This window comes from Euleptes europaea, chromosome 10 (assembly GCF_029931775.1).
Source record: "Euleptes europaea isolate rEulEur1 chromosome 10, rEulEur1.hap1, whole genome shotgun sequence".
Classification (NCBI taxonomy): Eukaryota; Metazoa; Chordata; class Lepidosauria; order Squamata; family Sphaerodactylidae; genus Euleptes; species Euleptes europaea.
In genome coordinates this window covers 60,924,835-60,939,367 of record NC_079321.1, presented here as the reverse complement: position 1 = coordinate 60,939,367, position 14,533 = coordinate 60,924,835, and the positions used below count along the sequence as shown (strand labels likewise).

Sequence of the window (14,533 nt, the reverse complement as noted above, 5' to 3'; positions counted from 1 at the left end):
AGACAGGTTGCCTTTGAAAACCTGCCAACACATGATGGCCTTCATTGGTTTTGATGACTAATGTTCACTCCCACTAATCTACTGCACATCAGTAGTGACCTCCCCCCACAATTAAATCATAAGGGCCTACCTTGAAAAAAGTCATTGTTGCGCCATCTTCAACTGCTCCATATTCTATCTTTGTTTGCTTCGCCAAATCATCCGCAGAATCAATGGGGGACTCCATGCGCTCCACTGTCAGAAAGGCGGCTAGATTAGCAGTGTACGAGGAAATGATGATAAGTGTGAAAAACCACCAAATGCCTCCCACTATCCTGGTGGAGAGGGCTTTGGGCATGAGCTCGGAACCTAACGAAAATCAGGGGGAAAAGATGAATCCAGTGCATAAAACAGTATTATCTTATTGTAAGAATCCAGTGCTTTTTGGCACGATGGTGAGAATAGCATCACTAAGCAAATATTTTTTTTTTAAAGTCACATGCTTATGTACTTCATACAAACAATTCAAATGGAAGGTTTAAAAAACACACTCAAAGGGGAAAAGGTTTTAGGAACTCTTGAGTTCATGAGATGCAAAAAATAGCAATGGAAACCCAAACTAATGTTGGGTCACAAGCTGGTTAATGTATGCAATTTTTAACTAAAATGAACAATGGAAAACAAAATGACAAAGAGCAGATATCGAGCTGTTAAAGAGAAGCATTGCTCCAAAAAATAATAATAAATAAGTAGCAACTCTGAGCCTCTCAGTTAGTAACCACAGCAGCTCTTATATAATCTTCAAAGCATGTATGATAAAGCAGCTCTCAAAATGTTTTGACTCCCATAACAAATAAGCTGTTGCCACAAACAAACAAACAAACCCAAGCTATGCTTACAAAGGAACTAGGAAAAGTGTATCAGAAAAATCTGATACAGAGAGGGATACTACAAACCTGAGACTCTTAGGCAACCTTTAAAAAATCACCACAATGAAGCCATATGGAGAAAGCCAATGGTAAAAGAAAACATATCCCGTCTCTATGCTTAGTCCTGTAAACAGGGATGACCCAGCTATACATTTCATTTTTAGAGCAGCAATGAAATAAAATAAAAATTATTCTTATGTCTAAACTAGACTGAGACAGACTAGAAATGCATTGCTGGAGTTGCCTGCTCATGGCACCAAAAATGGAGGGGGCTCCAGACATTGGTCAGTAGTATACATCACAATGCAAATTTAGCAACTAAACATACTACTGGTATGTTTAGCACATCGCCTCCTTTTGTGCTTTAAGATATTAAAATGTAAGTTGACATGCATTAAATTCTTGAAAATGTAAAATTGAAACCATTCAATTAACTAGTAGCAGCAAGGCAAAAAAATAGACATTTTTTCCACAATGCACAGAAGAATGTTGCAAGGCATGTATGCAACAAGATTTTTTAAAATAAAAATATTTATATATGTGCAGGGCTATTATTATAGAATTTTTAGTCAAATAGCAAGGGAACTTTCCCTTTATTTATTTTTTTGTTTAACTTGGGTAAAATGGAATGAAGGCAAGATGGACTATTTTATTCCTGATTAATTATGCTGTTTATAATCAGTTAAGGAACTGGTCCAGCAAGGTAACACGTCTTCCAATGAACGGAGCTTACGCCAACCTTAACATCAATTACAGAACAGAAAAAGGAAAAAGAAAAGAAAAGAAAAAAGAAGTGGTATCATAACTGGACAATTCAATCCAAAACAGCCCATCTTACGCTGCAGTTCATCTTACCCTTGCGGTTTCAAACAAAAAAAGCTGATAGACTTGGACATGACAGCCAACTCCAGCGCCAGACTTTGCCTAGAATTCTGCAAGGAAAAAAGTAGAAAAGTACCTTTCTGATGTAGTCGCTCCTAGGCCCTGTCAGTCAGACACTCAGACACTATATTACCACTAATATTGCCAAATAAGCCCAACAGCTTTTACCGCTTTCTTAAAAATCGACACTTAGGAAAGTCAAAGAAGACTTGGAAGCAAAGAACAGTAGAAATGTTTGCTGTAGTTGCCCCAATTACCACAAGTTCATATCTTACCCAAGGATTTAAAAAGCGTGCCACCAAAGCCTGTGAAACAGAGCCTGGTTAGGGGCTGACTGTCATGTACCCAAGGTAACGTCATGTCCAGCACTATATCCCACTATTTCCTGGGAGCAAAGGGACATGGGCAAGGAATGTATGAGTTTCCTCTATCATGTAGCCTCCAGCATTCATGGTAATGTGTTAGAACAATATGGTAATTATGCAAGTTTTAATGTGTTATCAGTAATTATTATAGCTTTTGGGGAACCTTATTTAAGAGTTCTACCTCAACTGCCCATAGACTGAGGCCAAGTAGGGATTTCATCCATATTTCATGCCCAAACCCAATATTTAACACACACACACCCATTTTTCTCAATGCATCAGTTACTGGAAAACCCAGATTGTGGGCTATGCTACAGTGCAAAGAAAAGGTATATAAATATTAGGTTAATTAATTTCCCTATTAATTATTAAACAAAATCATTTCTTTGTCCCCTTAAAGTAACAAGCAACACCATATCTCTTAAGAGAGGAGTGTTTTGAGTTGAAAACATTTTTTTCCGAATCTTGGCTGAGATCTTAAGTAATGAACTAGTTATTAGTGTTCGAGTTCATTGGGCTCCTCATTCTCAAATAATAAGTTCCCAGTTTCACATAACAAACCACTTTTGAAACTGTGATTACTTTGAAAAGCAGTTTCCAATATGGTACAAGACCACTGTTCAAAGAAATGAAAGTTAAAAACAAACAAACCCTGTTACACATGTCTAAAGTAACTTTTTGATACTGGTCTATGTTTAAATAAGTTATAAGACTTGTTGCCCCAATGTGTTTATGATAGGGACCATGAACTGTTGAGCAGAACAAGTCTGACAGCTATATTATTAACATCATCCCTGCAGATACTCTATATTAGTTCAAATAGTTTTGGGTTGGGATATAAGGATTAAAGTGTAACTCTGATCAGTTCTCAGGGAGCTAAACTTTCCATTGTAGACTCTATGAACAGTGAGTCCATTCTAGACTCAATGAATGGACAAAACTAGTGCAAATGTAGAAACAGTAAAATTTAATGTCAATGAACCATTGACTGTTTTCATGGTCCCTTCCTGTTCATGCTTTGTTTGGTCATTCGTCACATTTCTGCCCCTCCATGGGGATAACAAATTATGGGTTGGATCCAAAAGGACACCTACACCCAGCAGAATGGCACTTCTATTATGAAAGGAGAGCAATTTTTGACAATTCCCCTCTCCTATTGCTGACCCACCATGCAGTTTGCGAGGGCATATAGTGACAGAATATTGGAGGGCTCAGTGGAGTGCAGCAGGGTGGGGGAAAACAGGAAAATCTTTCTGAAATCTTCTCTACACTCATGGTACTTTGGATCCAACCCCAAATGTATTGCTATGTTAATTGTTTTTCTGAACCATTCTAAGAACCTGTTGAAAGATTATTCAGGAATTCCAAGGTTCCTCCTAGAGGTACCTGCCACTTCTACAAATATGCTGAAGATGTTTTAAGGGACAACTAGAGTTTTCATCATTTTATACCTTTTCAGCTCTGCTTTACAAAATGATTATTGATTTTCAATGTATAAATAAATGGGATTGAAACTGATACTTTATCATATAATATAAGGAATATTGCGAATCTATGGAATAGGCTGTAATCACCAGGCTGTATTTATAGCTAGATATGTTTTTTTCTATGTCAAGAGTTATTTATTAAAGGGGGTAAGATATTATTGTTTTACAGTGTAATGTATTTGGATCTTCGGTTTGCTAAGCACCATAGAGCACATTTTGATTACTGCTTCTTATAGTACCCACTGACAAATGCTGACCATTTTCTGAACATTTGTCACCAAAACTTTAGAAACATTTAAGAATAAAGATTATAGACCCCACATAACATATTGTGTTTAAATAATCCAGCCACAGTAAAATCATAGTTAGGTCCCATTCATTTCACTGGGCGAGCCTTGTATATTTTCCCCCATTGAAATGAATGGATTTAATTGCTTAACTCTGTGCTCATTGTTGTGTTAGTCATTGTGGGTCTCTATGCACTGTTTAAAAAACAAACAAAAAGTCAGATGGGTTTACAAGAACTACAGTGATTTATTAAAGTTTCTTTAGTTTCCTTCTCCTGGGCAGTCATATCAATATCCTCTTATATATTTGCTATGACATGCCATCAAATGCATTAATTACTTTTCCAAAATAAAATGCTGTTCTTTAAAAATAAATGTTTTCCCCCACAGGATACTCAAAGATACATGTCCATCTTGTGCACTATTGGCTGCCAAAATGCTCTGCCGAGAGAAATGCTGATTTTAACACCTAAGTGTATACAAGCATGTCCCTGAAGCTGCCAGCTTTGATTAAATTCAGTGATGAAAATGTGGTCAAGAAAGAGAAGTAGCATGGACACATTTCTTGGGTATTCCATGGAAACGTGGGCAAATTCTTGTAAAGAAAAGCAGCAACAGCAGCATGAAAAAAATACCAATTGTTTTCAAGAAGGAATTTATGTTACCTACATCACAAATGTTACACTGCACTCCTTTTCTACACAGTATCATCTTACAATGGAAAAGGCTGATGATAATTTGCCATCAATTGCATTGATAGACACTACTGCTTATACCAACCATCTTGTACAGCAAATAAAATGACTAAATTGCATGAAACTCAACAGGTACAAGAGGAGTGCACTGTATAACCAAGAAAAAACCCAGCTGGTTTATTATTGATTATTACCTGATTGGCATTCCTATAATTTTAGCAACCATATTTTTAAAAAGAAAATTTGAGCCATAACAAGTTTCTTTACATGCACTTCACAGCATGCAATACATGAACCATGTTTGCCCTGCTGAGTGCAAATGCTCATTTCTCAGTCCTTATTTTAGAGAATTTCAAACATTACATGGTTGCAACAATTATAATAAACTGAGGTGACATTTATTAACCATGCAATAAATGGCATCTCATTTCAGGACTAAATATGGAGTTGCCAGGTCCCTCTTTGCCACCAGCAGGAGGTTTTTGGGGCGGAGCCTGAGGAGGGCGGGGTTTGGGGAGGGGAGGGACTTCAATGCCATAGACTCCAATTACCGAAGTGGCCATTTTCTCCAGGTGATCAGTTGTAATAGCAGGAAATCTCCAGCTATGGTCAGCAACCCTAAGTCTACATCAAAATGAGATAACAGTGGAGAGAGGGAGAGAGAAATGTTTTCCACTCTTGTCTCACAGAGATGCAGCAGGTTAACTGCAGTGTTCATGTAGTCATGTACCTACATTTGGGGTCAGACAATGTTTACTTCTAGATTTATATGGATTTCCTGGGTACTCTGTTGCCTGAAAGTGAGATCTGAGGATGCCTAGATGTAAAAAGCTGGTTTATGGTTACATGCACAGAGGCACCCATGCAAGCAGTTAGTGCCAGAGAAAGAGAGAGAATGGTTACCCCCAGCAAAAAGTGGGACATGGCGCCCAAGAGAAAGAGCAGGCTGAATCGTATACCTTGCTGCATGAGAGCTCCAACTCCAAACCAGAAACTATTTAGCAAGGTAAAATTGTTTTCCACCACGTCTGAGTCGGGGTTGCAAGGGTGTGGATTATACCACTCATAGGGACTAAACCTGTGGTAATTGACAGAAAAAAAGAACATATTTAACAAGCAGTGAGCAGAAAGGCTATCCAGCAAATTTGCTGCAAAAGAAACAGAAAAAAACAGGAAAGGGTTAAATTGAAAATAGAAAAAGGAAGTCTTCACAAAGTCATTGCATTATATAAATGACAGAAAGCATTACGAGGAAAAAATAATACCACCAATGATGAAGACTTGGGTCTTCATTAATGAGTTCTCACAGCAACATAGTTAGAAACAGTTTGGTGCCCAAAGGTGTTGCCAAAATTCACTGTAAGTGACTCAGTGGTGCTCAGGCCCTCAGTAAATATCACATCCGATAGTTCATGAGCACAGACACATACACAGAAAAGGGGGCTATTACAAGACATTGTTTAACAAGCAAACCATTACACTTTAACATCAATTAAGACTTTGAACAAAGAATATCAGATAATGATTGCAAAACTGTTCACAAAAAATAGATTAATATGGTTGTTGAGGTCTATTAAAACTGCATCTGCAAATCAAATGGAATCATTTATTATGACAAATTATTTTTTAAGTAGATGTGGGTTCTGTGTTGCTTAACCTAAAAGAATTAAGACCTCTCAGCAGGACTGCATTTAGGTTGCCATGTGGCCGGCTATAGCGTCATCCCAAAATCTCTCTCTCTCTTTGTCCCAACAATATTTTGGGAGTATAAACTTTCGAGAGTCAAAGCTTCCTTGTTCATCAGGTTTCTAAGGTGCTACTGGACTGGAATATAGCTCTTATACTGTAGATCGATATGGCTACCTCCTGAAACAATCTTGATAAAGCCAGTGGAATCACACATCACTGGATTTGAAAACATTATCTGGATCTATGAACAGGTAATCACTGATTCTCAAAACTGATATTGACAGCATAATGTGTGATATTTACATCACTGACGGCTTCAGGTCCAAAACCTAATTTGCCAAATGGCTAAAACATGCAAACATGTCTACAGATTTTTTTTTAATGTTGCTTTCATTTGTAAAAGCATACTGTGTTGAAATAAAATGAGATTTCCAGGTTAAATGAGTTTCAGATCAGGGTTTTGTTGTACAGACTCTCTGCTTCTCCACTCAACCCATCTATATTTTCATCTCCAAATACAACTGTGGTGTCACATTATTATTTGTGCTATAGCTGCAAAACACACACTTGGAAAAATGTCTTCACCTTGGATACAGAATTGGATTTTAGATGCTTTACTATCTTTTAAATCAAGTCCTCAAAATGTTGTACTGTGTGAAAATCTCATGCTTATTACCCATAGTGCATTAGAAAAAAGAAAATATCAACACAGTAACACAATAGATCATAACTATTGCAATAATTAAAAACTAAGAGGAGTTTAAGAACTAAACTGGTGATAATGTATTTTTATAATTTCTCAAACCTTTAAAGCCACTCTGTTACAAACCCAAATTGGAATATGCATCCATTACGAACATATTAAGAAAAATCTATCTTGTAATTAAAGCTATCTAAATAATGTTTCTGTCACTTCAGAGAATGCAATTTTCTTCCCAATAATCTCTTCAATACATTAAAATTCAGAAGATCAAACAATCCATTTTTATCCTCTTAACACAGTGATAGAACACCTCCTGACTTAAAAGCCTGTGCTTGAAAAACAAAGAAATGCTTCATTTAGTTCTCAAAAGTAGAAGTGACATGCTGTTCAAAAAGGTTGATTAGGTTATAATTAAAAATACTGACCTTATTTCTTGTACAGCGTTCCAAAGAATCTAAAATAGTCTTATTCCTTTTGTTGTTTATTGTTAAATAACAAGAATCTTTTCCTATCCATTGTGTGCTTGATTTGGTAGATTATTTACAAGTTTAAATTTAAGCTTAGGAAACATGTCATCTCTATCTTTAAAAGGCAAAAAAATATATTGAACAAAGGTTTTGTTCATTTACTTTGCTGTAACTTTCTGACTTAGTACATTTTAAGCACTTCAACATCAAGTGAAGCCATTTTGTACCATACGTTACCTCAGTCTTAATCATAGCTCTCTGACTAAATGAATAACAGTAAATATACTTTCATGATTTTCCTTGCTTTCAAAATGTAGTTGGGTTACCACTTTAATGTAATAAAATATACATTGAGATTTAAACAAACCCATAATTTGTGTATGAGCAAAAAGGCCTAGATTGACAAGAAATCAGTATCCATTTTAATATGTAATCTAAAACATTTGCACTTCAAGCTTTACATTTCTTCTGCAGAAGGAGATTATTCAAATATTCTAGCGGGGGGAAGTGCAATCCTCCTGAGGATATACTTTTTCAGGGTGCAGTTTGTAAGTAAATGCTTCCATACATGAAATAAAATAAAATCAATAAAATACATCATGCAAGTTCCAAGGATTAAAACGTTGACTAACAATGCCAGCTTTCCACATGCAAAGGATTGTTTTAAAAAAAATGTGGAAAAGTATTCCAACATGTAAGGCCTGTACTACCAGTTGTTTCTAAATCTTTTGTGCAGGATGGCAATTTCCATGGATTTCCCATTCTTGCTGAAGCCCCTTCATGCTGTTCATCGGAGTCAGTGTCCCTTGTGAGCAGCATTTCGTGGAGGTCAGTAGGTTAAAGTGGAAGTGGGCAAACAGGAAAGTTGCATTCTGCTGATAGGAAACTTTGTCTGGATCCAACCCAATAACTGGAACTCATTATTCTGAATCTCAGGTCCAATTGTTTGTTAGCAGGACTTATGAATGAGTAACTCAGAAAAGAGTTGCTTGGGGGGGGGAGGAACCTTGCTAGAGTTCTCTACTTTTTAAAAGCCATGTGGCATTTGACCTCATGGTGATGTCAAGTTCCTTATAATATATCTAATTTTCTTTATTAGAAACGTTTCCCTTCCAATGCCTTTCTTCCTTCATCGCCTCTTTTCTGTAACCAACAAAACCACCATCTTCCCTTCTTACAGCCCATTCCTGAAAAAATGGGCTGAAAGTCCTTAGGAGGCGGCATGACCTCGCCGCCAGTGTAAGTGCGTATAATCGTGCAATTACACGTGCTTACGCTGGCGGCGAGGCCAGTCCCGCCAGAGGGCAAGCCTCGCCCCTCCTCTGGCGCGACCCCTCCGTGGCACCGGCAATGCCATAGAGAGGCTGCGCTGGTGCAAGGGGGCGTTCCAGGGGCGGGCCGTGGGGAGGAGCCGCCGGATAGCCACCTCCTATCCCGGTCTGGCTGGTTACGCCAGTGGCGGGAACGGCAGTGCTGTGCCTGCTATTTAGCTTTTGGCCCAGTTGAAAACAAAAAAGCTGCTTTTTTTGGTCCCGCGGCGTGCACAAATCAGCTTAGGAAGAGGCGCCGTTGCACCTCTTCCCCGCCAACTCCGCACGCCAACTTTTCAGGAATGGGCTGTTAATACAGTAAATCCCTTCGTTCCCTCTCCTTCTTCTACTTCTTTCTGAATGTTTAATACATATAGAATACAAACAAAACATTTTAGAATCTTTTATTCCTTCTCTTTCATAGAATAATCCCTACATTTTAATAAAAAATGTCCATGTGAAATTGAATGCACCAGCATGGTTCCTATTTACATAATTTATGACCTTAAAAGTTTCTCTAATGCCTTGGGGAGATCTTATAGTCCAACAGCTGCATTCAACAACTGCACATACACATTCCGCACAGGATTCATGGCTTCCATGGACATGCTATTGGGAGGGGAGAGGAAGGGGACACAGGAAAGCTCATTCCTGGGTATCAAGAACTGTGGTTTGAAAAACCAGAAAATAGGAGGCACCCGGAACTAAGGTGCAACCTTAAGGAAAGATTACTTGATTTCTAGTAAGAAAGTGGTAACACAATTTATTATATAAAAACTAATTTCCTGAACAATCTCATGTTTGGGCAACTGGTGTCACCAAGATGACAGCATCTACTTTATTCCATGAGTACTAAAAGAAAACATAACACAACGTGGATCAAAATAAGATAGACATTTGGCCTCACCAAAGAACAGAGGATTAACAGATTGCTCAAAGTTACTTCATTTCTTAAAATTATGATACGTCTTCACACCAAGCAGAATGTGATGACAGCCTAATAGGCTTGGCTATTCCTTTAGCTATTCACACACTTATATTAACATGTCAGGAGAACAGGTTTGAAAATCCCATTGAAACTCTCACAGGCAGCATATTAAACACACTAAGTCAAAAAGAGAGGGAACCTAGACCTAAGCATGTAAAAAGGCGGCTTAATCAGAATCAGGTTATCAGGCTCTGAGTTTTCCTGACCTACTCCGTATCAGAAGACTAGCCACACAGTGGGGCAAACAAAGCTTCTCGGATGCCCAGTTGATTTCCAGAATATTTCCCAACTACTTTTTATGGTGCAAGATTCTATACAAGCTGAGCTCCTAATAATTTGTCCTGGATTGGGGGAGGAGGCAAGACAATGTATTGGTTGTGTTGTACCTTGAATATGTGGAGAGACAGGATATAATTTTAAATAAACAAACCAAATTAAAACTTTGTTTCTTCTGGACAAGCCAACCAGCTAGTAGAAGTAAACAACCCTCAAAAGAGTATATTAAAATGATAATGCTTAACATCCTTTATTTACAACGTCTACTGTTAAGGACCAAACGTGGAAGAATTATCTGAAGAAATTGCTATTAGGATGTCTCCAGTGTGTGGTAAGAATACAGTACAAGGGGAGAGTACGGTATCATTATTCAACTATTGTAGTTTAATTACTTGGAGAGTAATACTGTTTTTGTTTTATTCTTCTGTGTCCACTGCTGATATTGTTGACTTTATTCAATTAAGATACCATCTATTTTAATGCAGTGTTTAAAATTTTTTGTCAGCTATATGGAGGTAAAATTGATTTGTAAATATTTACAATTTTTAGATTCTCTTGTCCTTTAAGCATTATTTTGAAAACAGGGCAAAGAACCTAACACTCCCTTCTTTTTATAAGTGATCAAAATGTAAAATCAATTCACATTACATGACTTTTTGAATATTTTCATAAATCACTCTAGAGATTATCAATTTTTCTGTAGTCCCAAAAATAATCTGTTCCAATCCTATAGGGTGTGGCACTTCTTCCATTGAATTTTTGTGTCTGCTTCTAGGCCTTGGAAGAAAGAATTATATCCAGTATTAAAAGTAAAACCTGGTCTTACTGATTAGTTTCTATCTGTCCTCTCAACTGGCAAATGATCTGGAACAGGTGGATGGATCTGGTTCAAATCATTCCTCATGGATTGGACTCAGAGGGTTGCTACTAGACACTAGTTATCATCAATTTGGGACCTACCTTGTGGGGTTCCACAGGGCACAATTCTATCCCCCATGCCTTTTAAGTCCTATGTAAAGAACTTAGTACAAACCATTCAAAGTGTGGCGATTGATTGTCATCAATATGCTGATGTTATGCAGCTCTATATGTCCTTATACAGATCTCCCAGTGATGCAATAGAAGTCCTGAATCACTGGTCTGGCCATGGTGGTTAACTGGCTAAAAGTGAACAAATTGAAACTAAATCCTGAAAAGGCAGAAGTAATGTTGTCTAGGATTAATGAGGTCTTGAAGGACATTGTTCTCCCTACTTTTGATGGAGTTCAACTGACCCTTGTTGATTCGGTTAAAAGCCTTGGGGTTATATTGGACCCAATGTTAGTGCTGGAAAAGCGAGCTAATGCAGCTGGGGGGAAAAGGCTTTCTACCAACAGCCTATCACGAAAGATGCCTCTTACTTTGATAGGTTGACCTGGCCTCATGGATCCAAGCCACAGTGACACTGAGACTAGATTACTGTAATGCACTGTACATTGGCCTCCCCTCAAAATCAGAAAGTCCAGGTGGTCCACCTCTCATGCCACGGCTCAGCTATTAACAGGAGCAAGGAGCATGCATATCACTCCCATTCTGCAGACACTCCATTGGCTGCCCATCTGTTACTGGGTTCAGTTTAAGATATTGGCTGTCACATACAAAGCCCTTCATAGCCTTGGCCTCTCTTGTTTGTGGGACCTCCTCTCTCCCTATGCTCCACTATGATAACTTTGCTCATGTCAGCAAAGGATTTTGTAGGTGCCATCCTAAAAATGGGCAAATCAACAACTGCCCATACATGCTTTCTCTGTTGTAGCTCCTGCCTTTTGGGATGGCTTGCCCAAGAAGGTCAGAAAAAATCCCACTCTACTGGCTTTTTGCGAACTATGCAAAACTGAACTATTCAAGAGGGCTTTTCTGCACATGTAATCCTGTTAGAATAATAGAATCATAGAGTTGGAAGGGCCACCAGGGTAACCTAGTCCAACCCCCTGCACAATGCAGGAAATTCACAACTGTCTCCCTCCATGCCTCCAGTGACCCCTACTCCATGCCCAGAAGACAGCAACAAAAATTCTCCAGGATCTCTGGTCAATCTGGCCTGGAGGGAAATTATTTCCTGTCCCCAAAGCAGTGATCGGCATTATCCTGGGCATGTAAGAAATGGCCACAAGAGCCAAACACTGACACAACCCTTCCTGCTCTCCCTCTTATGATCTGCCTAAGTTCACAGAATCAGCACTGCTGACAGATGGCCATGTAGCCTCTGCTTAAAACCCTCCAAAGAAGGAGAGCCCACCTCCTCCTGAGGAAGCCTGTACCACTGAGGGACCACTTTAACTGTCAGAAAGTTCTTTCTAATGTTGATCCTGAAACTCTTTTAATATAATTTAAACCTGTTGGTTCTGGTCCAAACTTCTAGGGCAACAGAAAACAACTCCACACCATCCTCTCTATGACAGCTCTTGCATTGTACAAAACCTTCCTTATATAAACGATTGAGACTATGGTCTATACTGCTGTGTATAGTTTATTATAAGTAGGATCCTATTATTAGTAATTGCTGTAAGTAGGATCCTATTATTATTAATTGCTGTACCACTAATGTGTCATGTTCATACTTATCCCATGCTTCAGTTCTTTCTGGTGGTTCCACACTTCTAAAATCCTAATGCAGAGGCTGCTGAATGTACCATTTTGTTGATTGTACTGACTTACTTTGTGTAATCTGCCTTTAGTCCCCGTGAGAAAGGTGGGCTATAAATAATATAAGTAATTAAATAAATAAGTAAATAAATAAATTGAATAAAAGGCAATTGATCAACACTAAACAAACTAACAATGCTCAGGTCCTGGGTGACCAACTGCTGCCTTCCCCACTTCCAAAGCTCTGTACTTCTAATGACCCAATTTCCAACAAGTTTTTTTTTAAAAAAAACAAAAAAACAGCAACTGGGAGGGGTTCTAAGATCCAAGTGGTTTGTGTGGAGAGGCACTTTACCATGCTCTCCCAAAGCAAAAATACAGACATGTTAATCAGCTTTGATTTGTGATTTAGGACCCATTGTACATTCCCTACTACCTGCAATAAGGTGTATGAACACCTTCCCACTCAAGTCTGGCCTTGAACATGTTGATTTCCAGCTGCCAGGTGAAAACATTTACTCACCCCAGGATCACTGTTAATGTTACTTTGATTTTCCATCATATTTTTGTTTGTAGCATGCCCTCTTCCTCATAGAGACCACTCTAGGAGGATGTTATTATTTTCTGGTTTACTGCCTTCTCCCTTTGTGGACTGGTTTTACATTGGAGTATTGTTGTCAACTATTTTTACAAATTATTATTTCACATATCATTTAATCAAGTGGTCTCTTTAGCATGGATCTATAACTTGTGGGTAATTGAGTTTAAAGAATCTGCAAAAGCATGGAGAAATGGATGGAGAACGTTGACCCAGCTCCTACTGAAGCAGACAAAATAGAGTCTCAAGCAGTCTGCCCAGCCTGTCACACGTATTTAAGCAAAAGGTGGTTGGGGAAGAAGCCTTGGTTCCCGCCTCTATGGGAGCCATGTTTGCTGCCCCGGGGGAAGGAAGGGGGGCCGAGCACTGAGAGCAGGGAGACAGGACGGCCAGCCGACACGTGCATTTGCGGGGGCGCATGAGGCTCGTGCCGGTCCTTGTCTGCCCTGCAACAGCTTCCCCATTGGCTGGGGTCGGAGGGCTCAGAGCCAATGGGGGCTTAGAGCAGGAGTTGGGCGAGGATGTGGCTAGCCCCACCCTGAAGGTATTTAAGGGGGAGTAGGGCCCTCCCCCAGCTCACTTCGTCTTTTGTTTTGAAGACAGAAGTGAGCGGGTATACAGAGAGCGAGCGAGCTGGAAATTCGGAGCAGACAAGTGAGAGGGAGAAGCGAGAGAGAGAAAGATCGAGGGAGTGGACAAGCCAGATAGAATGAGACAGAGTGGACAAGCATAGAGAGAAGGAAAGAAAGTGATAGCAAGGGGCCGTTCGTGGGTCGGGGGCAGGGACGCACCTTGAGCGGCGGCGCTTTTGCCGCCATTGGCGGGGCCTACCAGGCAACAGGAATGGGGAACGAACGGGCTCGAGCCAGTCACACCAAGCTTAGAGGTGGCGTTTGCGCAATACACCCCCCACAATACTTTAATCCCCCCCGCACCAGCCTTTAGTCTGCTCCATTGCCGGGAGCAGGAGCCTGTACACTGCTCCATCACCTGTACTCCATTGCCAGGAACAGGAGCATATAGACCCTCCTTCGGAGTGCATATTTCAGCACACCGCTCCTCTTGTTTGAGGCGGCATTTGGGAACATTGCTCCTCCTATTGGAGGCAATATAGGGTCAGCCGGTAGTCTGAACGGTTCAGGCACCACCAGATCTGGTATAGGACAGGACTGCTTGCAATATTCGGAAGCGAGCTGCACAGATCACCTTACTGAGATTTATCTATAGACATAGAACAGTCTTAGCCTGGTTAG

At 39.6% G+C, this 14,533-nt stretch overlaps 1 protein-coding gene across 3 annotated transcripts in view; it reads right to left on the bottom strand.

The window, feature by feature from the left end:
- Positions 1-14,533, bottom strand: part of GRIK2 (glutamate ionotropic receptor kainate type subunit 2) — a 662,376-nt gene that overhangs the window by 165,886 nt on the left and 481,957 nt on the right. For 2 of the 3 annotated variants that reach the window (XM_056856041.1, XM_056856040.1), the window contains exons 12-13: positions 5,584-5,702; positions 131-348 (exon numbers count right to left, since the gene is read on the bottom strand). In XM_056856041.1, the coding sequence (XP_056712019.1) occupies positions 131-348; positions 5,584-5,702 (337 nt within the window). Of the gene's footprint in view, positions 1-130; positions 349-1,775; positions 1,841-5,583; positions 5,703-14,533 lie in introns of those variants that run through there. The other variant, XM_056856042.1, reaches the window with a different exon arrangement.